The 26470-nt window shown below is 43.5% G+C and overlaps 2 protein-coding genes across 5 annotated transcripts in view; one reads left to right on the forward strand and one right to left on the reverse strand.

Annotated features, from left to right (window-relative positions):
- Window positions 1–14369, reverse strand: part of EFCAB11 (EF-hand calcium binding domain 11) — a 138584-nt gene extending 124215 nt beyond the window's left edge. For all 3 annotated transcript variants that reach the window (XM_044230549.1, XM_044230550.1, XM_044230551.1), the window contains exons 1-3: window positions 14227–14369; window positions 13582–13677; window positions 9355–9400 (exon numbers count right to left, since the gene is read on the reverse strand). In XM_044230549.1, the coding sequence (XP_044086484.1) occupies window positions 9355–9400; window positions 13582–13677; window positions 14227–14310 (226 nt within the window). In that variant the 5' untranslated portion in view covers window positions 14311–14369. The remainder of the gene's footprint in view (window positions 1–9354; window positions 9401–13581; window positions 13678–14226) is intronic.
- A 1778-nt stretch (window positions 14370–16147) lies between these two features.
- The window catches only part of TDP1 (tyrosyl-DNA phosphodiesterase 1), an 85159-nt gene continuing 74836 nt past the window's right edge, over window positions 16148–26470 (forward strand). Inside the window, exons 1-5 of one of the 2 annotated variants that reach the window (XM_044229959.1) lie at window positions 16148–16272; window positions 18086–18651; window positions 21837–21880; window positions 23004–23059; window positions 25078–25174. In XM_044229959.1, coding sequence (XP_044085894.1) covers window positions 18090–18651; window positions 21837–21880; window positions 23004–23059; window positions 25078–25174 — 759 coding nt within the window. In that variant the 5' untranslated portion in view covers window positions 16148–16272; window positions 18086–18089. The remainder of the gene's footprint in view (window positions 16273–18085; window positions 18652–21836; window positions 21881–23003; window positions 23060–25077; window positions 25175–26470) is intronic. The other variant, XM_044229960.1, reaches the window with a different exon arrangement.

Consider the following 26470-nt stretch of genomic DNA (forward strand, 5'->3'; position numbering starts at 1 on the left):
CTCCCCCTGCTGTCACAATATTCAAACCAAAAATTACCTCTCCACAAAGACTCGATAATTCTATTGCCATCAGATTTCATACTCGATGACACATGCATTACCTGTGTCCACCCCTGGAGTGAAAGAATATGTTCAGAAAATTCTAATTTCAAATACAATGTTGGGTCTCCTATGTACATTGTTCCTCTAATAACAGTTGCCTAAATCATTTTATTGTAGTTACACATTAGTATTGTGACAACATCAGGAACCACGTAGACCTATATGTTACCTGAGTTCATTATTAATCTATCTACAAAAGGTGTTCAGAAATCACCTGGGTAGTTGGACTCTACCAGTAGTTTGCAGACCTTTTTTTTTTTTTTTTTTTTAACTGTAGCAAGGGTGGGGCTCTTTATAAAATAAGAAAGTCTGATTATAGAGGAAATGAAAGCAGAGCTCTTCTGTTGAGCCAAGGGGCTTCCCCACCATTCCCTGTCCAGCAATGCCTCTGGAAGGGCCCCCGCAGGACCTGGGATTGGGGACGGTACCTTAAAACCACCGGGACCAGTGATTTTACTGGTCTTTCCCGACTGCATTTTCTATGCCATTGGAAAATGCTCCCTTCCATTTTATAACTACTCTTAGCAAAATGGACTCTTTCCATGTTCTATAATAAATATATATATTTGACTTTGCAAACCACTTAATATACGTGATATAGATATAACATGTACAGAGAAAGACTAGGAATGTTATCTTTCCTATTTTTTTGTTTTGTTTCATTTTTAAGTAGTTTCCTAGGAGAATAATCATCTTTTACCACAGGGGTGGATATATTCAAAAAGTCCAATAAAACCATATAAATTTTTTGCTTGAAAGTTTCATTATGTATATTTTTTTGTGGTTCACAAAACCACTGACCCCAAGCTTCAGGGCAAGTGCACACAGAGAAATCCTCTTGAAAATGAAGTCGTCTAGTTTCTGACTATCACAGTGAGCTTAAATTAGAAACTGCAATAAACCTGGGGAGAGTGAAGGAAAAAACAATAAAAATGCCAAGTTATTTAGACTCTAAGACTGGTCCTAGACCTAGGAGAAAAGGGAGGATTCACATTCATTGTGTGGTACAATAATTTTTTCCAGGGCTTGAAAATGCCTAAAAATGAGGTTTTAAAAGGATTAAGTGGCTTTTTAAAAGGTATAATGCAAGCCTTCTCTAGTATGAGAAATAAAATTCAGATTGTGACTTCTAGAAGCCATGAGGGGAAAAAGGGACAAAATGTGTTCCCGTAAAAAGATAGTAAGAAGAGAAGGCACAAGTGGCATCAACAATGATGGGATGTCCCCTATATTCATCTGTTTCCTCTCTTTTTTTGGGGGGGTGGGGCATGCACGTGTGTGAGCAAGCACATGTGCCTGGAAGAGTGGGGAGGGCAGAGAGAGCCAATCTTAAGCAGGCTCCCAGCTGAGCATGGAATCCCACCCCGGGCTTGATACCACAACCCTGAGATCACAACCTGAACCAATACCACCTTGAGTGGGACATTTAATCGACTGAGCAAAATTCAATGCAGTTCTTAATCACAGCATTTGACTTACTTACTAAGCAAAAGTTCCATAAATCTTATTTGTTGTTATTCATATAAAATGCTCAATAGCTGATCACACAGTGAAGTCAAATCATAGGGTATCACCCATGGTTGTGGTCTTCCTTTGCCCCTTATGGGACTGCTGAGACATGGTTGGCATTAAACCACTGGCCCGCAATAAGGAAAGTTTAAGGAAGTTTAAGGACAGCCTTACAAAATTCACTAGTGTATTTGCTGGACGGTTTGCTAACATCGATGGCCACTCATCAGCCTCTCTGCCACGTGATGTTGTGAAAGAAATATCCCAAATCAGGGATCAGGGAAAACTGTCTCTCTAGATAAGAAGTTTCTATGGCATGGACGCGGATCACTGGACTGTCATTCCCTATTTGTTCTGGACATTAGGTAGCTCAGAAGCAGATCTGACATCAACCTCTAACAACAGTGGAGAACTTTCTGTGTACTGATCCACTCTGGACTTCAACTCATTGACGCAAGCTCCTGGGGGAGTGAACGCTGGTCTCAACCCTGTCACAATGACTAATATGACCCATGGCACTATTAAAATCAAGGGAAGGGTTTATCAAATGGTTGAGAGGGTGAGTTTGGAGATCAGACCACTGTGGTCTGCCTAAGTAGCTAGCTGGGCCACTCTAACTTAACCTCTCTGAGTTTCAGAAGGTTATAAACTTATAAAATGAGGATAATCTTGAGAGCATAGAGTCGCATTAAATTGAACAATTCATGCACAGTGTTCATCATGGAGTCTGCACGTGGTAAGGTTTCAGAAAGTCATAGCTGCAATGATCATCTATAATAAATATTGTAACACACGTATATGTATTTTGTAAACAAATAAAGAACCATCAAATGCCAGGATTGAGATATTAATATTCCTCTCTAGAGCCCAATTTCCTCATGTAAAAGAAGGGAACAAATAAGTTTTCTAGGTCTATTCTAGTTGCAAACTACTTCTGTTCTCTATATTTAGAGAATGTATGAACTGCATGACAGAGAATAAGGGTTATTAGGAAATACAACCCTTTAAAAGGGGTTGCATAATACATATTAGGACCACCCAACAGTGATCTGCTGCTTCCTAAACAAGAGGCTTGATTTTTTTGTCTCCCACTAATATGATTTCTTGTTCCCAGTCCCTAAACAGTTTTGGCTGATACCTGCTTGCTAGACATTAAAATGTCTTCTTGCTATTTCTGGCTGCCCTCAAAGTCTCTCAGTGTGTCTTTCCTGGGGACACTCTACTCTTGCTTCTAATGGCTTTGACTTCACTTTTCACTACTCTTAATTTTCACCAGGAAAACCTACAGAAACGACCTGACTTTTAGAGAGATCAGTAGCAAAGTAGGACCTGGGCACCCAGGTTTCAGTACTGTGTGAAGCGTGTGCCTGGTTAAGACTTTGCCAAATCTGGATCAATCCAGATGTGAGTCTGGACCTCACCCAGGAACCTGGGCAGCAACTGGGCCTGCACAGAGAATCCTTTAGGGTGGCATGTGAGAGACCAGGCCTGGATATAGAAAGAGTCACAGATAGCTGGAGAACTGCCAGGTCATGCCTACCAAGAACTTTGAAAAAATGGGATTACTTGAATAAATAGCTTCCAGAAAGCCAAGGTCAACATTTTGGTGCTTCTTCAAGATCAAACCATTAGGAAGAGAGACCATTTGACAAAACATTTAAGCTGTGCATAAACCGTCTTCCTGCACAAAAAAAATAACATGTAAAAGGTGACTCACATATGGAAAGAGTAAAAAGAAGGAGTTGATGGTCTGAAATTGATTCAGCAGTGAAGAGTTCTAACAGAAAAAAATTACGTTAGCAGCAATCAGAGTTCGGCAGGGATTTCCTGCTAGGATGATTTTTTTGCTCTTTTGGGTACTTGTGGCCTTTAGTCTCCCTTTCAAGGGAACATGAATTAAAGCTAGTTGGAAAGGTCTGACTTTAAGTTTATTCCTTTAATCTTTAAGATAGTAATGCTCTGAGAAGATTCATTTGCCATTGATAACAAGACCAGAAGAAGGAAGAGAGGGGAAAAAAAAGAAGAAAAGAAAGAGGGTAAAAAAAGAAGAAAAAGAGGAGAAAGGGAAAAGACTGGAAACTGTAGACGGAGGAGAGTCCTTTGACAAGAATTTTGGAGCCAAGCGCTAAGCACCTCCACTGAGATCTCATTACCCCCATTCTTTCCCTTAATTTCTCAGAGGACTAAGTTATTTTGTAGCCTTTTGAAATATATCTTAAAATTAGTTATTAGGAAAAGATGCTGTGAAAAGCATCATATTCATGATCTCATTGAGAAGTGGATGTGAGACTAGATGTAATATCCTCGATAGAAAATGCAGGAGAGGGGAACTTGGGTGGCTCAGTGGGTTAAACCTCTGCCTTTGGCTCAGGTCATGATCTCAGGGTCCTGGGATGGAGCCCCACATCAGGCTCTCTGCTCAGCAGGGAGCCTGCTTCCTCCTCTCTCTCTGCCTGCCTCTCTGCCTGCTTGTGATCTCTCATCTGTCAAGTAAATAAATAAAATCTTTAAAAAAAAAAAAAAGAAAGAAAGAAAGAAAAGAAAATGCAGGAGGATGCATATGGGAGCAGGTCCAGGAACACATCATCAAAGTCAGAGAGGTCTCATCAGGAAGATTATTTTCACTCTCAAAGAATTCCAGTTCTGAGGCACTCCTTAGGCCGTAAGGAGTTTGAGAAAATGTTCCATAATAAAGCAGTCTTCAATATATGAGAGAACTCAGGCTGGGAGAGACCACATAAACACAGTAAATGGAGAGAAACTCTGACCCAGAACATAAAGCTCCAGTAAACATGAGCACTAGTGAAAGGAAGCTCTGTGACTCCAACAAATGTGAGAAATATTTCTGTGTGAAGTGAAAACTCAAGAATTAGAGAATTCATAAAAGAAATTTTTTAATTTTCACAAACACATCTTTAGCCACAAGTCAAAGTCAAACTGAGTCTCCCAAACACTGGGGGCGGGGGCAGGGGGAGGAGAAATACACACACACACCACACACACATACATATATACATATATATATATATATATACACACACACACACACATAATTATTTATGCTTACTTGGAGCAGCCTTTTGCCACAAATCGGTTCTCACTCTATATCAGAATACACACACACACACACACAAGAGCAAACTTTAGAAGGTAGAAAACCTTCTGCCAGAATTTACCCTTCAAATTACCCATACAGGAGAAAAAAATCACATGAATGTAACACAGGCAGGGAAACCTTTTTATGAAGTCTTATTAAACATGCGATAACTCATGGTGGGGGGATCTTATGAAACTGAATGTAGGAAAAAGTTATGTGACAGTCAATCTTGGCTCTACAATGGAGAATTCACTATACCTGTAAAAAATGTGGAAAACCAGCGCCTGGGTGGCTCAGTAGGTTAAAGCCTCTGCCTTTGGCTCAGGTCATGATCCCATGGTCCTGGGATCGAGCCCTGCATTGGGCTCTCTGCTCAGCAGGGAGCCTGCTTCCTCTTCTCTCTCTGCCTGCCTCTCTGCCTGCTTGCGATCTCTGTCTGTCAAATAAATAAATAAATCTTAAAAAAAAATGTGGAAAACCTTTCTTCTAGAAGAACACCTCTTTGGAGATCAAAGCATGTGTTAAGGAAAGAAAACCTTCTGTGTGAAGGCAAATATCCAATTCAGAATCAGAGAACACACATTAGGGAGAAGATTTATGAAAATAATGATCTGAAAATGCCTCCAATAGCAGTCCCACTTGCTCTATCAGGAAAGTCACAAGATGAAGCAGTACTGGGTATATAATATGTGGGGAAGACCTTCACTCAGACAGAATCACTCAATGTCAGGGGACTGTTAAGGAGAGAAACCCTATCAACATAAAAAATGTGGGAAATCCTTTTGCCAGAAGATAGAAATCTTTTAGATTAGAAAATTCATATAGAAACCCACAGAAAAAAACATAGGCAAGGCATCATCAAGAAGTTACAACTAATTGGGGGTGCCTGGGTGGCTCAGTGGGTTGGGGCCTCTGCCTTCGGCTCAGGTCATGATCCTGGGGTCCTGGGTTAGGGCCTGAGTCAGGCTCTCTGCTTGGCGGGGAGCCTGCCTCCCCCTCTCTCTCTGCCTGCCTCTTTGCCTACTTGTGATCTCTTGTCTGTCAAATAAATAAATAAAATCTTAAAAAAAAAAAAAGTCACAACTAATTGAACATTACAGAAATATTTGAATATTCTGAAAGCATAAAAATTTTTTTATAAAAAATTAAAAACCTGGGGAAATTCCACCAAGTTCGAGAGTTTGTTAAAAACACATTCTTCTGCCAATAATTTGCTCTAAGAGTCATGGTTCACATGTGGTTCCAGACCTTGTATACAAAAAAGCAATCCAGTAAACTCCTTTGTAAATCTAACATTTATAAATAAAAAGATCTTTAGGGGCACCTGGCTGGCTCATTTAGAAGTGATGCGACTGTTAATCTTGGAGTCATGAGTTCAAGCCCCACATGGGATGAACAGATTACTTAAAGCAATAAAACTTTAAAAATAAAAGATTAAAAAAAAAAAAAGCCACCCCAGTCAGAAAGAAACAGGAGCCAGCTAAGGAAACACTCAATGACCAAGTCTGTGACAAAGTGAAAACTAAAATAATTAAATTAATAGAATGTAAATTATTAAAAACATAAAGTTCATGGGTCCATGCTGATAATAAACAGAACGACTGATCAAGAAGGGAGGTCTCTTGCCCACAGTCAAGGGTTAACTGGGAAAAGCACTGGGCAGGGTGTCTGGGTGGCACAGCCAGCATCTTACTCTTGATTTTGGTTGGGGTCACGATTTTAGGGTCCTGTGACAAGAGTCCCAAGTCAGGCTGCATGCTCAGTGGAGAATCTGTGAGAGATACTCTCTCCCTCTAGCCCTCCCACTCATGCTCTCCCTCTCTCTTTCAAATAAATAAATCTTTTTGAAAAAAGGTGGGGAAGAAGCACTGGGATTAGTAATCATTGCTTTGTATCCATTTTGGCAAAAACTGGGTCAGATAAGAATCACGGTTACCAAATCTAGGGGGAAATTTTGATGAGAAGCAAAATATTTGCAATGTCTTCAGTGCATCTCCACAGACCGCTTTTTAGTTGCAAAGGAAGAAAAGATAAACAGAATACAATGGAGAAACTGGATAACATCTTGATCAGTGATAAAAATTAATAGCATCTATGAGAGACAGGTGGATATTAGGTTCCTCCAGACATGATACCTGGAGAGAGACAGGTCACCTAAACAGCATTCTGGCTCAGAATGCTTAACTTCAACCTAATTACAGAGAAGCATTAGGCAAACACAAAACAAGGACCATACTTATAAAACAAACACTGAGAGCTGGGTTATTTCCTCAAAAATATCAATGTTATTTTTTTTTTTTAAAGATTTATTTGATAGAGACACAGCAAGACAGGGAACCCAGCAGAGGGAGTGGGAGAGAGAGAAGCAGCCTCCCCAGGGAGCAGGGAGCCTGATGCAGCCTGATGCAGGGCTCAATCCCAGAACCCTGGTGTCAATCCCAGGATCCTGAGCTGAAGGCAGACGCTTAACAACTGAGCCACCCAGGCGCCCCAAATATCAATGTTATAAAAAAGGCCAAAAAAAAAAGTCTACAATTTTTTGAACTTTACAGCTCTTTTAAACTTAAACAGTCCTTTTAAAGTGTTCCAGTTTAAAGGAGGCTAAAGAAACTTGGCATTAAAGACTAATTCCTGTATTAAATTCTGTTATTAAGGACACTATCAGATCAAGTGAAGACATTGGAATATAAACAGTAAATTAGATTAAGAATATAGTACCAATATAAGCTTATGAAGTTGGTAAGTTTGCTGGGGTTTGGGCGCCTGGGTGGCTCAGTTGGCTGGGTGACTGCCTTCGGCTCGGGTCATGATCCTGGAGTCCCAGGACCGAGTCCGACATTAGGCTCCCTGCTTGGCAGGGAATCTGCTTCTCCAGCTGACCTCTCTCCTCTCGTGTTCTCTATGTGTGTCTCTCTCTCATTCTCTCTCTCTCTCAAATAAATTAATAAAATCTTTAAAAAAAAAAAGTTTGCTGGGGTTTTAGGTTCAGTGCAGTAAGAGGAGGTGGCAAGCGGTAGGAGGGGCCCAAAGGTTAAGATGTTAACAAGTGCATCTGGGTAAAGAGTACACAGTTCTTCTTGGTATCATTTTTATTTTGCAACTTTCTGTAAGTTCTAAATTATCCCCCCACCACCACCACCCTGCCAAAAAAGGTAATTTTCAAAAAGCCAGTCAAAGCATGCTCTGGACTCGATCTCCAAAACCAACAGTTATTCCCGTCTCTCTCATCTTCCTTTCTAAAGCAATCTGCTAAGTTCAGACACATGTTTAAGTGCAAAAAACAAAACAAAACTGCTCTCGACCCCCAGCCACTCTGGCCCTACTACAATGATGAAGTTCTAGAACATAGGTGAGGTTCGGTGGGGTGAGGTCCGGAGCTGATGACCAAGAAAGAATTCTTGAGACATCTTTGGTGCAAAATGGTGGTTTATTAAAGCGCGGGGACAGGACCCATGGGCAGGAAGAGCTGCTGCCCCGGGAATATGAGGAGTGGTCTATTATATACTTGTAAATTGGGAGGGGGTTAGGGATGGCGTAAGTCTCTAAGGAATTTTGGAAGCAAGGTTTCTAGGACCTTGAGGGGCTAGCTATTGTCTGGGGAAAAGGTTATTCATTACCAGTAATAAAACCTTCTCCTGAGACCCTTTAGATGTATATCAGTGGGCCATATGCTTAGGAATGATTGTAGACACTATCTTGGAGGTTTAGAGATAAAGTTTCCAAAGGAATTATTCAAGTAGACTTCCAGGATCCTGGTTGGGGGTAGGGGTCAGTCAGGCTAGGATTGCCCCTTGCCCTTAGCAAAGCCTCAAAATGAGGGTAGTTGAGTCCCTAGAGGAGGGTCATTCTGCCTGTTTCAAGGGCTTGTCAGTAGGTAAGGAAATCTAAGAATTTTCTTCTGCCTCTGTTTCCCACATCAACAAGACTTCTCTACTACTTCAGCTTGGCCTCTGCCCTCATTGCTCTTGCTACATCAGTAAACACATCAAGTCGCCAACTCCAACAGATAAATATTCAGTTACTACCCACCTGACCTTTCAACAGTGTTGACCACAGCCTCTTCCTTGAAAAGAATCGGCTTCTCCTCACTTTTGATCAGACACCCCTGATCTTCCTCCTGCCCCTCCATCCCTCTAAATCTTCTGCCACTTCCTAACTCTCTCTTGGACTTCTCGAGATTGACGTTCTTAAGATTTTCAGTCCACTCTGTCTCACTAGGTGGTCTCTCATCCACCCCGTGGTCTCAAAAACCATCTACATGCCAATGACTCCCAAATTTCTTTCTCCAGCCCACAGCTTTCCTCTGAATTCTGTATTCACACAGCCTGAGTGCCTGACATCGCTGATTCAAAGGTCTCCCTTCTTTAACCCCATCTTTCCACTTCAGTGAGTGCCGCTTCTGTTCATCTAAATCAGAATATCCCCACCATCAGCTGGCTGTTGACATTACAAACAAGATTTTTCTTTATGGTTTTCAGTGGTTTAAAACTGCCCTACAATAAACATATGTACTTATGAATGCATTAAAGAACTTAAACCTCTTTCCTTGAAACAGAACAAAACGAAGATGTGCTTTATCATCACTATTTTTGTTCTTAATTTTCACTTTATGAATGTCTAAAAATTAATTTTAAGTTTCGTATTACCGGAAGCATTTGGATTTACTGAAGACATCGCAAAATCAGCTTCAATCTAGAAAAGAAGAAAGAATGGCACATGTAATTTCATCAAATGTTTTCACAGTGCAAGTTCTTAATTCCTCAGGTGTGGGGAAAGATTGTATTTTATGAGAAACCAACTGTCTTGACTTCAGCAGACAAGTAGTATCGCAGAACAGCTGCCAATAGTCATTTTATTCTTCCGTCTCTATCTAGGGTAGGGGGAGGGTGAAACAGGTCATGGGGATTAAGGAGGGCATTTGTTTTGTAATGGGTACCGAGTGTTGTATGGAACTGTTGAATCACTACATTGTACACCTGAAACTAATATTACATTGTGTTAACTCACTGGGATCTAAATAAAAACTTAAAAAAAAAAGTGGTATTGAAGCAAAAAATATCCCTGTATCTGTAAGATACAATATGCTAATCTGCTACAGACTCTAAAAGCCCCCAAACTGTTCCATTGACCCAAACAGTTGAAACATATATAATCAATTATATATAACATAATCATATGCTGTCACATATGCAGCATAACCTAAAAGGTAATCTTTCTATTTCAGACAAATACAAGTGATTATTGCAATGAGCTCGATGGCTTTATTTTTGAACTTTTTTCCTGATTATAAAAGTAACATGATGTAGAAACTATAGAAAACTGTAGAAAAATATAAAAAATTCATGAAGCACATCTTTGAAAACATTCACCCAGTAAGAACTACTATTAATATTTTGGCCTAGTTGGCATTTTTCCCTATGGCTTTTTAAACATATTTCAGAACAAATCCTCTATACGGTTTGGGAAACTGCTTTCACTATGTATTAAAATACAAGCATTTTCCTATATGGCTACAGGGCCTAATAAATACTATGGAATTAGAAACTTGGCAACACCTGACACAGTTTCTCTACTTTGGATTCCATGTCCTGCACTTTCCAGGTTCCTTTTGCCCCTGTCTGGGGGCTCCTGTTGCCCTCTTCTTCGTGGAGCCCCTGGTTCCCCTGAGATGTTGGTACCCACCCGTGGTATACTCTCTCAGTACATGCTGCATACTGTCCTCAGGCAACGCCACTCAGTCTCTTGCTCTGAGCTCACCTGTAAACAGAGGCGTCCAGAATCTGTCTCCGGCCCTTACCTCTCAATTCCTCACCTGGTTCCAGATTCCTGCATTTACAAGGGGCAGCATAATCTGAGAGCAGATCGTTACCACCAGCACACTGTTCACTGAGTGACTTCACTTGGGATGTCCACAGCCTCCTTAGACTTAATGTGCCCCACAAACTCACTGACTTTCCCCCAAGCCTGCTCCTCAGTTTCCCTACTTGGCGGTATTTACTATTGCTGCAGGCCTGGTTTCACACCCCTCTCTTATGGCCAACCATATCTAATCACCAGGGCATAACATCTCCCAACACCACAAAGTGCTTCTGGATACTTCGTCATCAGTGGAGGCTAGCTTGCTCTTCTAGTCTAAGTGATGCCTAAACTCCTACTTTCCACTAGAATTAGATAGCCCTTTTCCTTGTCCCCTATGCTTTGGGTACTTCCTGTTCTTCTCCATGTTAGTATTTATCACAGAGTTTTATAAGTCTCTCTACACTAAATTGTGAACTGCTTCGCAATAGGGGCTGTATACTATTCATCTTTATATCGCTAGCAACTAGCAAGTGTTCATTTTATTACATGGGAACACTTCATAAATTGCATTGTGTAAAAACCATTGCATAAGTGTTTAAATTATTTATTACATGTCGTGCATTCAGTAAATATTTCATCTGCTCAAAAGCAATATTCGAAAATAAAACCCCAGGGGTGTCGGCTGGTTCAGATGGCAGAGTACGCAGCTCTTGATCTTGCGGTTGTGAGTTCAAGCCCCATGTTGGATACAGAGATTAATTAAAAATTAAAACTTTAAAAATAAATAAGACCCCAAACCTCAACCTAGTATAAAAGTAAATATCTGTTACATTTCACAGAGAGTATACATTGTCATTTATCGAACACATGTTCACATGCAAATGATTGACAGGTTTACAGATGATTTGTTTTACTTTACTGTTTAGTGATCTGCAGTCAGATAATTCGATTAAAAAATGAAATCCAGGGGCACCTGGGTGGCTCAGTGGGTTAATGCCTCTGCCTTCAGCTCAGGTCATGATCTCAGGTCCTGGGATCGAGTCCCACGTCAGGTTCTCTGCTCAACGGGGAGCCTGCTTCCCCCTCTCTCTCTGCCTGCCTCTCTGCCTACTTGTTATCTTTCTCTCTTTCTCTGCCAAATAAATAAATAAAATCTTAAAAAAAAAAAATGAAACCCAAAACCTCAGCCAGGTATGAGAATAAAAGTAAAAATCTGTTAAATCTCGTGGACTGTACAGTGTCTTACCACATCACTGTACTTTTCATTCAGTTCCTCACCTGTATTCTAAAATTAAAGCCAATTAAGTAGATTCAGGGATGATAAAAGCAGAATGAAATGAGCTATCCTTCCAGCTGAACACAGGTTAAATACAATGCTTCAGAGGCCGGATCCATTTAGCTGACTTGTTTTAGAATTCTAGCTGAAATGAGTGCAGGTGAATATAAGAGCCACAGTTACTGGGAGTCCACCCTATTTCTCTGCACTCCACAACGAGTATCTCAGTACCAAGCATTTTGCTAGGAGGTGAACCACTTTGAGCCTACCTGGTCCATTCATGGGGCATATTTGTGGTAAGAGAACTTATTTACCGTTAAGTTGTGATACACTGAAGCATAATGAGGGACGGAAAAGTGAGACATCAAATGGTTCCAGGCTTTGCTGGGAATGAGGAATAGCAGCGGCCAAGCTGGTTTAAGGAGAGAACAAGGGAGGGCACTCCAGGCAGATGGCTGCAACTGAATTTCTTAAAGCTGGATGAGATCTTGTCTCTGATTAATTCCAGTTCAGCATCTTAACAAGAGGGATCCAAGAATCAACATAACAAGGGGAGCAGGAAATCTGTCCTCCTAAAGCAAGCCACTCCTTGAAGCTCAGCTTGACCCTCCTTATTAGTGACTTAGTGCAAACTCTTCCGAAGAATAATATCCAACAAAATCTCAAATGTACCTAGCAATTGTACTTCCAGGAATTTATTCCATAGATAAACATCCAAAAGTATAGATATACATATAAAAGGATGCTCAACACAACAATGTTTGTAGGAATGAAAACTAATGGAGGCAATCTAAATGACAGAAGACTGAAAACTAGCTAAAGAGAATACTATGCAAACCACTTTTTTTTTTTTTAAAGATTTTATTTATTTATTTGACAGAGAGAGATTACAAGTAGGCAGAGAGGCAGGCAGAGAGAGAGAGGAGGAAGCAGGCTCCCTGCCGAGCAGAGAGCCCGATGCGGGACTCGATCCCAGGACCCTGAGATCATGACCTGAGCCGAAGGCAGCGGCTTAACCCACTGAGCCACCCAGGCGCCCCTATGCAAACCACTTTTAAAACGTGGTCATGTGTGCTTTTGTGATCATCGTTAAGTGAAAAAAAGCAAATAAAATAGGTATACTATGTACCCACTTATGTGTTTAATAGAATGCTAGGCATGTTTGTTACAAATAGGAAATTCTGGAATGACACACACAAAAAAATTATTAATAATGGTAACCCCTGAGGAGTGGGACTCTTTGGTAGCAAAGGAAGGGATTTTACATTCAACTTTATACTTTTTCCAGACTGTCTGAATTTTTTGCCTGTGGAAATGTATTAGTTTTATAATTTAAATGAATTCCCGTTACCAATACCCACCACCCAGCCTTCCCTCTTGACACCTCCTTAGCATCTTGCATTTATTATAAGCCCGGTGGTGAGAAAGGCTTCATGAACTCTAATTTACCCTGAGTTAGGTTCTTATAAAGAGTAAAATTCACTGGGTGCCTGGGTGTCTCAGACAGTTAACCTGCTGCCTTCAGCTCAGGTCATGATCTCTGGGTCTTGGGATCGAGCCCCGCTTGGGGCTCTTTGCTCAACAGGGAGCCTGCTTCTCTCTCTCTCTCTCTCTCTTCCTGCCTCTCTGCCTACTTGTGATCTTTCTCTGCCAAATAAATAAATAAAATCCAGCACTGGACACATCTCTGAAATCGCTCTGACAGTGATTTTAAACATCCTAGACACTGCACTTGACTTAAAATCCACCCACTCTTTTATTGTCTGCCCCATTCCCAAAAAGATGAAGAAAGCTCTACCTTGGAGGGCTTGTACCCAAACAGCATTATGACAGCAACTTTAAAGTCCTCTCTGCTTAGATAGCCCTTGTTATCTTCATCGCATGCTTTAAATACCTAAAGAACATTAAATATCTTCAGTTAGCCGAAACCGTTTGTTCTATTACTTTTATTATTCGTTTATATTAAATTTAGACCTCCAAAATCCAAAACTTAGCTGAGCAAGAGGGCTCGGAATTGGGAGTTGCATTAACCTAATTTTACTTCTCAAGAATTCTTCTTGTGCTAAAACTTACCACCATCACCCCCGAAATGCGCAAACGACTTAATCGTTAGACTGACGCAAATTAATTCCTTTAAACCAGTGGGATAAATTCTACCCAAAATTCCGTCCTAGAATTAGGAAGGTGAGACAGATAGAAGGTTTGATAGAGGTTATTATTAATAAACTATGGAGCGGGTTAAAGAAGGGACTTGTTAGTTGCCAGAACACCGGACAGAGAGCGAGAAGCCGTGCAGCCCTCGGCTCAGTCATTAACCACGGGTCTTTGGAAGGACAGCGCAGTCCTTGCCAGTGCAACAGAGCTGGGTGAGAACCGGGCGGGTGACAGAAACAGGAGCCCTAGGTCAAGTTCGAGTCCGAGAATCAGCCCTCCCGACACCTACTTCCACCCATTTCTTGTGTTCTGAGGGGCTGGCTTCCCACGTCCATGGCCGGGCCCCAGCCTCGGAGAAAAACATCGCGACCATCACAACCGAAAGGAACTGCAGAACCCAACACCTGCGCTGCCAAAGCCCGGTTGCCTCTGAGTGCCTCACTGCAACTAAGGAAGCTGAACTTGGCCGGGCAACTCCAACGTCTTCTCCCATTGGACTGCCTGCTAGCCACTGACGTTGATCCCGCGGTTCTATTGGCCAGAGGCTTTAGGCCCGTTTCCTTGAAACAGCCTATGGCGGAGAGGCTTCTGGGCTCGCCCCCAGCTTTGCCTTGCTCAGCCCTTTAACTCCTTGCACACCGCTGGTATACACCTCACCTAGGTCCTGCTTCACTGTCTCTTGCAAGGTTCCTCCCATTTTTCTGCCCCCACACCTTGCAGTAAGTTACTTTGTTAATTTTTATCTATGCCGCTGTGATAAACATAGGAAACATAAAACGTGTGAACTAAGCATTCAAAGAACCAAAGAGCCAAGTCTAGGATTCACGTGCATATCGGCAAGTCAAGTCATTGGGGTCCAGCCCTCCAGGGTAGTAACTATGGTCTGTTTGTCCTCCCCATATCCCTGCAACGAAGCAGATGCTCAGTAAAGTCCTTAGGACTTTTATGTGAGAAAGTCAGAAGGAAATGTAAATAAAATTAAATGTTCTTATAACCTGCAGCCCACTGACAATTACTTGATACAGGCAGAGTATAACGTTCCTCTAGGAAGTTCCCAAACTGTCTTATTGTTAATGCCTTGTTAGAGTGAAAAACAACCTTAGCTTGACAATAGCAAGTCCTACTTTATCCCTTTAGTCTTCTTTAGCAAATGAAAGTCCTATTGGAAACTTCCTTTGTCTTTACCTCCCCCAACACCAAGGTATATACTCAGTTGCTCCTCACAATACCGGGGTAGCAGCTCTTCCTGCCCCCAGGTCCTGTTCCCGCGCTTTAATAAAACCGCCTTTTTTTTTTTTTTTAAGATTTTATTTACTTATTTGACGGAGAGATCACAAGCAGGCAGAGAGGCAGGCAGAGAGAAAGGAAGAGAAGCAGGCTCCCCGCTGAGCAGAGAGCCCCAAGTGGGGCTCGATCCTAGGACGCTGAGATCATGACCGGAGCCGAAGGCAGAGACATCCCACTGAGCCACCCAGGTGCCCCTAATACCGCATTTTTGCAAGGAAAGCATCTAAGAATTCTTCCTAGCCCGTCAGTTTCAGACCCCCCAACAACACTACTCCAAAAAAATCACACCAGTTCACACCAGGCTGGTTCACCAAGTCCTCTGGGAGAAGTGCCTAGTTTGAAATAAACTCTGAGAAAAATGTTACAAACATTAAAAGCCGAGGAATATGGGGAGGTTTCCGTTTTGCAAGAGTTTATTTCAGACCTTTCTTTCTTCTGGCAAACCAGTAAGATTAAAAACACAACGTTTCAAAGAAGAAACAGGTATTCGCGTTTGAGTGTGACGGGAGATCATTTATCCTTTTATTCTACAGCAGGTTTTACAACTTTGCACCCCCAGCGAGCTTGCTCCTCCAGGATAAAGGTCTCAAGCCACAGGGGCCTGGAACCTCCGCTAATCCTCTCTCTGCCTTTAAGTAACTACCCCCTGTCCCGAGCTCCGGGAGGCTGACACTAAGAGAATCCTGGCAAAGCGGATGAGTTTCGCCCATTAACTAAGGGAGGAGAGAGAGAACACTTGATTTTCTCTCCCCCTTTTAACAGAAGCGATCAGGGGGGTGAGTCCAGAGCTGGAAGCGGGCGGGACACCCCTTCCATACATTCATGCTGGAGCCCTCAGCAGCCCCTCAGGATCCGGCGGGCTTTAGGACCCAGCGGCGGGCGTTCCGGAAAGGGAAGGGGCAGAGCCATGGGGGTGGAGAAAGCGAGCCCGGGCCGGAAGGGTTTAAACCGCGCGCAGGCGCGGGCGGCGGAAAAGAAGGCGCGAACCCGTGGGTTGCTGTAATTGCAGGAACGAGTTCGGCTGTAGCCCCCCCTCTGGCAGTGTCAGGTTCGTGGCCGGCGGTTGCGGGACCCTGGCCGGGGAAAGCCTGCTCCTTCCGCGCTGGGCCTCGCGGGTCCCGCGAATTCTGAGGTCGGGTGGAACTGGAGGTGGTGGAATCTGAGGGAAGCGGGGGTGTTTGGTAAAGACCCTGGGGAAGGTCCCCTTCTGGGCCTCGGCTTTCTCAGTCATAGAACCTGTCAGGCGCGAGCGGCAGGCGTCGCAGAGAGCCAAGGGCGTTGGAGGGGGGCGTGGGTGCGAGGGTTCCCCGCGCTCCGGTTCGTACTCCGGTTTCCCCACGGGGCAGGTGGGCTGTGTCGCCCGCCAGGGATGCTGGCGCGCGTCGGGCGCCTACCCTGTGCCAGGCACTGAACCTTTCTGGGCCGGGTTGCCCTGTTCTCGGAGCCAGCCATTCGCGGGACTTTGTATAGACTTGGTGCGAGCGTGAACGGAGTTTCCTCCCGGCAGAGCGCTTCGAAGGGGGCTGGACCTGGGGTCAGAACCCAAAAGGGGTAGCCCCTGACATTGCTTCCGCCACGTACCCGGAATCCGCCCGCTTCGGTCTGGCCTCACCGCCTCACGCCGGGTTCGTCTCCCTCCAAACTGTTCTCACGGAGTTAGGGAACATAATAGTTGAGAAAAGTAAATCGGGGCTACTGTACTCCGCCCCACCTTGTTAAAGCCTTCTGGGGCTGCTTCCCCCTACCCCGCACTTCTTAGGCTGAAATCCAGGATCTTTAACACGTACCTTACTTCTTCCCATTCCCTTCATCCTGAACTACTGTATTCCTTGCCCAAATTCTTCTCTTTGTAATCTAGGAGTTATTACAGCTTTGTTCCCGCCTCCTGGTCTTGGCAGGCTGGGTTCCCTCTACTTGGAATACCACGCTTTATTCGACTGGTTCTTTTTCATGCTCCAGAACTCACTTAAATGTTACTTATCCAAAGAATCGTCCAAAGGACGTCCCTGTTACTCTCATACACCTGTAAAATGCAACCAGTGTCTGGAAAGATAGCTTGGTTTTTCTGCTGGTGTTGATCTGTTTTTCCCCCCCTGAAATACAATCATTCCGGGGACAGAAACCTTTTCTATATTAACTCCTTATCCCCAGTGCTAGGCACATAGTAATTGCTCAGTAAGTACCTGTTAGCGTGAGCTCTGGGAGATAAAGATGATACACATTTAACAGAGGAGAAAACTGTCTTCACAGTGAAGTAACCTGCCCAACTTCCCATTTACCACCTACTGATGATTGAGTTTGAAATTGGGGGTCCAGGTTTACCCACAAGTGGCCACACAGGGCCTCTGTCCTTCTGGTGGTATGCACACTCTACAAGGAGCCGCTGGAATGTGGAAAAGATCTGCCCAGTTGGGTCTGATGTGGTGAGGGGAGAGAGGCAGCTAGCATCTTTAAGAGGAGTACCTATTTGCTTCACAAAAACGCTTTTCAGACACTAAGAAACTCTCGTTTCTAGTTTCTTAATTCCTTAAACTACCTTAAAAACCCCAAGCACCTGTTAGAAAATTCAGGGTCAAGAGTGAATATTTTTATGTTGGATTTTAGTTCCAACTCTTTCCTCGGGCCTGTAAGAACAAGGTCTGTGTTGAACGAGGAGAAGGTAACTAGGATTTTGGCTGTCAGTAGCAGATTCTGGGATTGTGCCTCTGAACACAGAGCTCATGTTCCTTACGTGGCTCAGCATCTGGTGAGCGTCAAGTGTGCTGTATGTGTTGTAGAAACTCCTCACACTGACAGAATTTGAGAGCAACCGTTTGCCAATGGCCTAGAGAATGGAAATAATATTTGTCTTTCATTTCCAGAAGTATGTCTCAGGAAGGTGATTATGGGAAGTGGACGATATCCAGTAGTGATGAAAGTGAGGAGGAAAAGCCAAAACTAGACAAGCCATCTACTTCTTCCCTCCCCCGTGCTAGGCAGGGAGCGGCAAGTGAACCAAGATACACCTGTTCTGAGGCTAGGAAAGTGGCCCATAAAAGGAAATTATCACCTGTGAAGTTCAGCAACTCAGATTCACAAGTTTCACCTCCCAAAAGGCAGAAGAGTGGTTCCCAGGAAGACCTAGGCTGGTGTCTCTCTAGCAGCGACGATGAGGTGCAGCCAGGAACACAGCAGAAGCAGGCTAAGAACATGGTGGTAAAAGAGGAGAGCGGCATCTCTTCTCCCCAAGACGGTGCTGCCCAAAGAACTGCAAATCCCAGCCCTCCTGCCCTCCATGGACTAAAAGAGGAGGAAGAGGACTATGAAACCTCAGGGGAAGGCCAGGACATTTGGGACATGTTGGAAAAAGGGAACCCCTTCCGATTTTACCTCACTAGAGTCTCGGGAATTAAGCCAAAGTATAACTCCGGAGCCCTCCACATCAAGGGTAAGTGGGTGCTGCATGCCCGGGAGCTGTCAAGTGGCACTTGAGACAGTCCCCTTGGCACAACAAGGAGGGTGACCTAGAATGACCTCTGAGAAACCTTTGCAGTCTTTTAACTACCCTCAGGAAAACTACCAGTTAGACTAGCAAATGCATTAGTTTGACAGCAAGCTGTTTCCTTAGGGAATTACAGGGTGTTTCTCAGTCCTGTAGATCTACCAGTTGGAATGCTTAAACGATTGTCAACATTGTGCTAACTTTTAAAGCGTAAACTTATTAATAACATTTGAATGAAATAGCAAGTATCTGACAGCAGTAGCATCACTTAAAACTTGTTAATGCAAATTTGGGGCTCCACCCAGGTTCACTGAATCAAACTCTGGGAGCAGGGCCCTGCAGTCTGTTCTAAGAAGCTTCTGGGGATTCTGATGAGGGAACAGAAGGCTAGCTGAGGAAAAGCAGAAGCTGACATCCCACAAACCTACCCCCGCCCCGATGGGATATGGGACATTCCTCAGGCACTCCTGGCTGCCCTAAAGGACAAACAAATAGTTAACTTACGGAGATTATAATCCTACAAGACCTATGAGTCTCCCTCAGTTTACAAGCCTTAGCAATTTACAAGAACAAAACATTTCTATCCATGGCCTAGCTTAAGCTCCCAGCTATCTTATTGCTAATGCCTTACTGGAAGGAGAACCAACCTTAACTTGGAAATGGCAAGGCCTCCTGTATCCTGTGAGTCTTAACATTCAAAAATCCTTTAAAACCTACCTTTTCCTTACCTTCCCCAACTCCCAGATATATAAACAGCCACACCTGACAAACATGGGGCAGCTTTTTCTGCCCACTGGTTCTGTCACTGTGCTTTAGTAAAACTACCTTTTTGCACCATAGACATCTTAAGAATTCTTTCTTAGCCGTTGGCTCCGGACCTCATCCCACCCAACTTCACTTATATTCTAAAACCCCATCACTTATGCCCGGTCGGGTTTGAGAACCACTATTTGGAAGCCAGATTTCAGTTTTGGTGAAGAAACAAAAAATACCAGCATGCAAATAGATATTTCAGTCCTGAATCATAAAGATAGTCTTCGGTTCCTTTGGTTATTCCCCAGGGTGCAGCTGGGTGGTAGCGTATTTTGTCTTCATTCTTGTTTGGTTTTTGTCCCAGACTCCTGTAAGAGCTCTGAAGTAATGAAGGTCAAAAGAACATCTTCTGGGGCGCCTGTGTGGCTCAGTTGGTTGAGCATCTGCCTTCGGCTCAGGTCATGGGATCAATCCCCATGTCTGGCTTCCTGCTCATTAGGGAGCCTGCTTCTACCTCTCTCTCTCTCTCTCAAATGAATGAATAAAATCTTTAAAAACAAAAACTTCTGTTCAGAAAAAGCCCCTTTCAGTCACACCTGGGTTTAATGAAGTGGCTTTTGGAAAGCCCTTGAGGATGAAGGAGTCATTGCCAAGGGGACCCAGTTGTGTCATTAAAGTTGGAGGTCTCAGCCCCACCTCCAGGGAGGGGGAAAGAGACCCAAGGTTGTTAATCATTAGTGGTCAGTGATTTAATGGCCTTTGTAATGAAGTCTCATTTAAAAAACCCTAAGGGGGGGACGCCTGGGTGGCTCAGTGGGTTAAAGCCTCTGCTTTCGGCTCAGGTCATGATCCCAGGGTCCTGACCAGCCATCAGATTCTGATTCGAGTCCCGCATTGGGCTCTCTGCTCAGCAGGGAGCCTGCCTCCTCCTCTCTCTCTGCCTGCCTCTCTGCCTCCTTGTGATTTCTGTCTGTCAAATAAATAAATAAATCTTTTTAAAAAATAAAAAAAAACCCTAAGGGGTTTGGAGAGCTTTTAGGTTGGTGAACAGAGGGTGGTGTATACCCCTTCCCCCATACCTTGTTCTTTGCAATTCTCCAATCTGGCTGTTCCCGAGTTGTATAATCTTATATTAATAAACTGGTAAGTCAGGTGCTTTCCTGAGGTCTGTGAGGCATTCTAGCAAATTTTCGAACCCGAACAGGGGCAAAATAGGGAATATCATCAAGAAACTGCAATATACTCCTTTTGTTACCTCATAAAGGTAGGCGCTTGGGCGCCTGGGTGGCTCAGTCCTTTGGGCATCTGCCTTCAGCTCAGGTCATGATCCCAGAGTTGTGGGATCGAGTCCTGCGTTGGGGTCAGCAAGTTGCCTGCTTTTTTTGCTCTCCCCTTGCTCCTCCCCACAGCTCATACTTATGTGTGTGTAAGTGCTGTCAAATTTATATTAAAAAAAAAAAAAAAAAGACAGGAGCTTCCTTTAGGCGGTGACTTTTAAAATTTTTGTACCCTACCATGTAGCTCAGAATCTGGAAGAAGCACTCAGTAAGCATGGGTCAAATAAAGGAGCCTACTCTTAATCCTTGGGCAGTTTGATGGCTCTGAGCACATGTGCTGAAGCCAAATAGCCTGGCTTCAGATCTTGACTATCCCTTCCTAGCTGTCCAGCCATGGACGACCTCCTAAGGGGAGACCCCTCATCTGCAAAGTGGGAATGAGCAACTCCAGCCCAGAAGATGGCTAGGAGATGGAAGAGTGAGCGCAGGGACAGTGATAAGAACAGTGCCTGGCACCTAATAGGTGCGAGTCCAGCTGTTATGATCAGTGGTGGTAATCCTGTAATTCCTCTCCTGGTACAGTTTGAGAAGTGAGCTTTCTGATCTTACTTGAAATCAAGTTGGACTGGGTGCGAGGTGCAGCCCCCTTCAAGATGACCTGGGAATGCTAGAAATGTGAACTTGGGGTTGTGGGTGCCTCTTCCCTCCTTCACAGGAAGCAGGGGCTCTCAGGCTCCAGAAGACAGTCTTGCTAGTACTGGGTTCGGGAGGTTTCTTGGAGGCCACTTGAAGGAGTTAAAAGTTAACATCTGGGAAGAACAACGAAATGTCATTATTGTCTTTACTGGCAGTTTTTAAAATTGACCAGCCATCAAATTCTGAAGCTGAAGTTTTAGTTTTACATTATATTTTGTTAAAACGTAATAAATATTAAAGAGCTCAAATTTTCTATTGAATTTTATGGAACATTAGAGTCTGGCTTTGTAGTCACTTCTCAGTTCAGTTTTCACAGCCGAATTTTGATTGTGAATAAGTCAGTTTGTGATTATTACCAGATTTTTATCAAAAAATGAGTTAGATCTAAATGTTTTGTCTTCTCAGATATTCTGTCGCCCCTATTTGGGACACTTGTATCTTCAGCTCAGGTGAGTTTATGGTGGTTTTTTCTTTAGGGGAGAAGGGACAAATAAACCCATAAGAAAATACGTGTGAGGACCTGTCTCAGTCCTATACAGGGTTCCCGAGGTGACCCATACCAGGATGCTGGCACCAGGAGCCACGGTTGTGGTATCCAGCCATCAGCATGGAGTAAGGATGCCACGATCAGTGGAGCTTCTGCTTCTGGATTGGGTGACAGGGACTGGCCAAGAAGTCACTTTGGGAATTCGAACCTGAGGGACTTCTTTTTGGGACCCAGCTAATTTCATGGGGTTCTAGTACACCTCCTGGGAAGGTATAGGTAGGTACGTGAAGCCCCAAGTCATTTGATTTGCTATAGGAAAATGTTTCCTACACCTACCAAAAAGCAGTGAGTGAAAGTTATTCATACTTCTGCATGTTTGATTGCTCCTGCTTTTTTGAGCTGGTCCCTGGTGTTGATGAATCATGTTAATGCTTCATGCTCTTGAGGAAATAATGAGAAAACAGGTCACATCCACGAAGAAACCAAAGCTGTGTGCTTCATGTTCAGCTTGGCTTCCAGAATCCTAGTCTCCCATTGGAACATGGCAAACTTGTGTTCTCTTAGCTAGATAGGAGGAGGAGGGCCAGGGATTACCCAGGCATGGGGAGGAGCCCCCCTGGGTAAGTTCCGTGCAGAACTTGTAGTTGAGATGTAATTTAAGTTCTGTTCATAAAGTGAACCCACAAGTTAGGCTGGAAGGAAATGTTCTTTTCTAAAAGTCTTTTTTATAATCACCTAGGGGAAAAGGGATAATTTTATAAATCCATTTATTTAAATTAATGAGAGGGCTCTTGGAAATATGTAGTAAGACTGTCTAGAAATACACATACTGCCAAAACCTGCAGGTTCCTTTCCTTAGAACCTGTTTTCTCTTGCACTACCCCACTGAGTCTGATTCCCTGAATTGGGTATTCCCTTCGAGAGGTATTTTGGGTTTGAATATTAGAGCACAACTGTCCAGGTTTATAAATAATATTTGGAGTTTGTCATTAGTCTAGGGTTTCTTTCAATTCAGTAACCAAACCGTTCTTACAGACTGCTTGCCTGAATTACCCATAACCCCATCCTTTTCTTTACCCATCTAGTTTAACTACTGCTTTGACGTGGACTGGCTTATAAAACAGTATCCACCAGAGTTCAGGTGAGTACCACAGGATGACTGATAATATCCTAACTGTAATGGGGCTTTAAAACAAGATTTGTGTTTCTCGGGCAACTGCTGTTCATCTTTCTTGATTATTTCTTTTGAAACTATTGAACTCCTACAAACTTAGTTGTATAGGGAAAACAATGTTTGTTGATCTAGTCTAAGTAGTTGCATGCTTTCCTAATACGGGTTTTAGCATTTGCCTGTGCAGTTTCCAGAAGTAGATAAGGACAAAGCAATCTAAAGACAACTTTGATACTAATGTGAAGGGGAAATCATTGCTACCTGCTTTCCAGACTTGTAAGCATATCACAGTTAGTGTGGCAGTGCTGTTCAAAGAATTTTTTTTTTTTTATAGGTGTTTTTTGTCAGAGCACGCAAACACAAGAGCAGGGGGAACAGCAGGGAGAGGGAGAAGTAGGGTCTCGACTAAGCAGGGAGCCCAAAGCAGGACTCAATCCCAGGCCCCCAGGATCATGACCTGAGCCAAAGGCAGATGTTTGAGCTGCCTCGGTGCCCATGTTCAAAGAATCTTTGCTTTGCAAATGATTCTTCCTGTGGTTTAGGAGCTAGTGAAGGGGGTCTTAGAGCTTCCCTTGTCCAGAGTATGGAGGTAATGGATTTTTCAGTTTGTCTTCTACAGTTCCTTAGCCCGGTATTAGGCCGTGTAGACCAAATAAAGATAGCATTGTGGGGCGCCTGGGTGGCTCAGTGGGTTAAAGCCTCTGCCTTCGGCTCAGGTTATGATCCCAGGGTCCTGGGATCGAGCCCCACGTCAGGCTCTCTGCTCAGCAGGGAGCCTGCTTCCTCCTCTCTCTCTGCCTCTCTCTCTGCCTCCTTGTGATCTCTGTCAAATAAATAAATAAAATCTTTAAAAAAAAAAAAAAAAAAGGATAGCATTGTATGGTTCCCTGCCACCTGTCTCATTTTTAACATTCACCTAGCAAAACCCCTAACAGCAGGTAGGTAAAGAAATGTTTCCACAGAATGATTGTCAAAGTCCTTGGTGCATTTAGGACCTCAGATTCTGGAAACCTTTATTAATAGTAGGTAAAATGTTATTGAAATTTCCCAAATGGCTTTGACACTCAAAGGCTTGTATTTGACCTGTGACACATAGGATTAGTTTTAGCTACATGTAACAGAAAAGCAAAAATAACCATGGCTTAAATGAGAGGAAGTAATTTCTCCAACCTAAGAAGTCCAGATGGTAGACATTTGTAGTCTGGATTGGGGACTGCTACAGTTCTCAAGGACTTCCCCACCCATTCTGTCTTTCTGTCCCACCATCCCAGTACATGTCTTCAGAATCCCTTCATGGTCCAGGATGACACCCAGGGCTTTGAGTCCACTGGTCTATGGTTGAGATGGCAGGAGGGGGAAGGGACAAAAGGGCCACTTCCCAGCTGTGCTTCCTCTGAGCAGTCTCCTAGAAGTCCTACGCAGCACCTTATATTTCACTGAGCAAGACTCAGCCACACAGTGCCTTGTTTCACTGACATGTAACAATCTGTTAATCTGCATCATGCCGTGGGCCTGGGCTTGTTCACTCTTGGATCTTGGGGGACTGCTGCCGCCGTACCTAGCACACGGTAGTTCAGTGAAGATAGGTCTAATGAGGAAATGCTCTTTGGTCTAAAGAAAGGGGAAAAAAAGAGCATCCTACTAGATAACAATACATATCTTTTAATCTGAACTTGAAAACATGAACACAGAGCTAACTATATGTTCTTTTGGATCAAAGAAGATAATTACGCAGGGACTTTCTTGAGTCACAATCTCTCTGGGTCATAACAGAGCTTCGGGACCGGCCACATGACGCTGTTGTAAATGTAACTGGTTAGTGGAGACTAACTGAACAGTGCTACTTATTAGCTCTGTACTCCATGACCACAAAGGCCAGAAATACCTGTCTGGTGGTAAGAAAACTAGCATTCCTTAACTAATTCCTTAACTGATCAACTAGTCTTTTAATAAAAGATGTATTGTAAATACTTCTGATCTGTTTTCAGGAAGAAACCGATCCTGCTTGTGCATGGAGATAAACGAGAAGCCAAGGCTCACTTACATGCCCAGGCCAAGCCGTATGAAAACATTTCCCTCTGCCAGGTAGGCTACCTATTGCTGTTTGAGATCCTGCTTAGTCTGAGAGTTGGAAGGAAATTTAGACATTTAGTCTATCCTCCCACCTAGAGCAAGAGTCCTTTCTCTGGCATCGCCAACGGCTCCTTGTCTAGCCTTGACCTAAATGCTTCCTGAGAGAGCCCATCTATGTGTGGGCAGCCCTTGTTGGAAGGATTTTTCTTTATGTTGACCTGATGTCTCTGTATGTGTCAGGGTTCTCCAGAGAAACAGAACCGATAGGGTATGTGTGTGTAGAAAGACTTCTTTGAAAAGAGTTGGCTCACATGATTGTGGGGACTGGCAAGTCCAAATGCTGTGGGGTAGGCGTGTGGGGTAGGCGTGTGGGTGGGACCCAGAAGAGAGTAGGTGCTGCAGCTCAGGTCCAAAGATAATCTGAAGACTGAGTTCCCTGTTCCTTGAGGGAGTTGGCCTTTTTTTCACTTAGGCCTTCAACGGAGTGGATGAGGTCCACAAAAGGTAATCTGTTTTACTCCATCTACTAAATTAAATGTTGACCTCATCTAACAGTAACCTTCATGGCAATATCTGACTAGGTATCTGGGTATTGTGACCTTGCCAAACAAAAGTCTTCACCATTTCCTTTTACCTTTCAAGCTTGGGTCTTGATTCCCCTCTCTGGGGCCACATAAAATAAATTTCAATCTCAGATATGAATGATTCTTATATGTAAAGTCCTCTGTTGTACCTCCTTAGTTTTCTTGAGGATCGAGCATGGTTTCTTTGGCTGTACTTATAACAAGAATCCGTCTCCCTCAGCGTGCCTCCAGTCCTCTGTTTGCATCTAGTTTGTCAGTGTCCTTCTCAAACCTAACCAGGTTGTCTGGATATAGTTCAGTGCTTGCTGCTTTCTATGAGTGCAGCTTAAAACTTTTTATTTTGACAACTTATCTGACTGTTATTAGCTGCTGCTGACCCGTGTCCAGTAGTCTTCTGATCTTTTTCATGTGAATTGTGGCGAAGGTTTATACTGGGGAGATGGACAAATTAAAAGCAAACCTGTTAGGAACCTACCTATGTGAGTCGAGCTGCAAATCATCCAAGCCTGATGAGGAGATGTTAAGTGGTCTTGTAACAGGTGTTTCTGCTTGATTTGCTGGGACCAAAGCAAAGATGAAAAGGCCAGGAAGTTGTTGCCCAGGTTCTTGTTAGAGTCCCAGAATTCTGTCGTAATGCTCTTCAGTCCATACGTGGAAATACACTGTAAGTCTTGGACTTCCGTTATGACCGTTTGCTTTTAGTTCCACCTCGAAGAGAATATTG

The sequence above is a fragment of the Neovison vison genome, chromosome 13 (genome assembly GCF_020171115.1).
Source record: "Neovison vison isolate M4711 chromosome 13, ASM_NN_V1, whole genome shotgun sequence".
Classification (NCBI taxonomy): Eukaryota; Metazoa; Chordata; class Mammalia; order Carnivora; family Mustelidae; genus Neogale; species Neogale vison.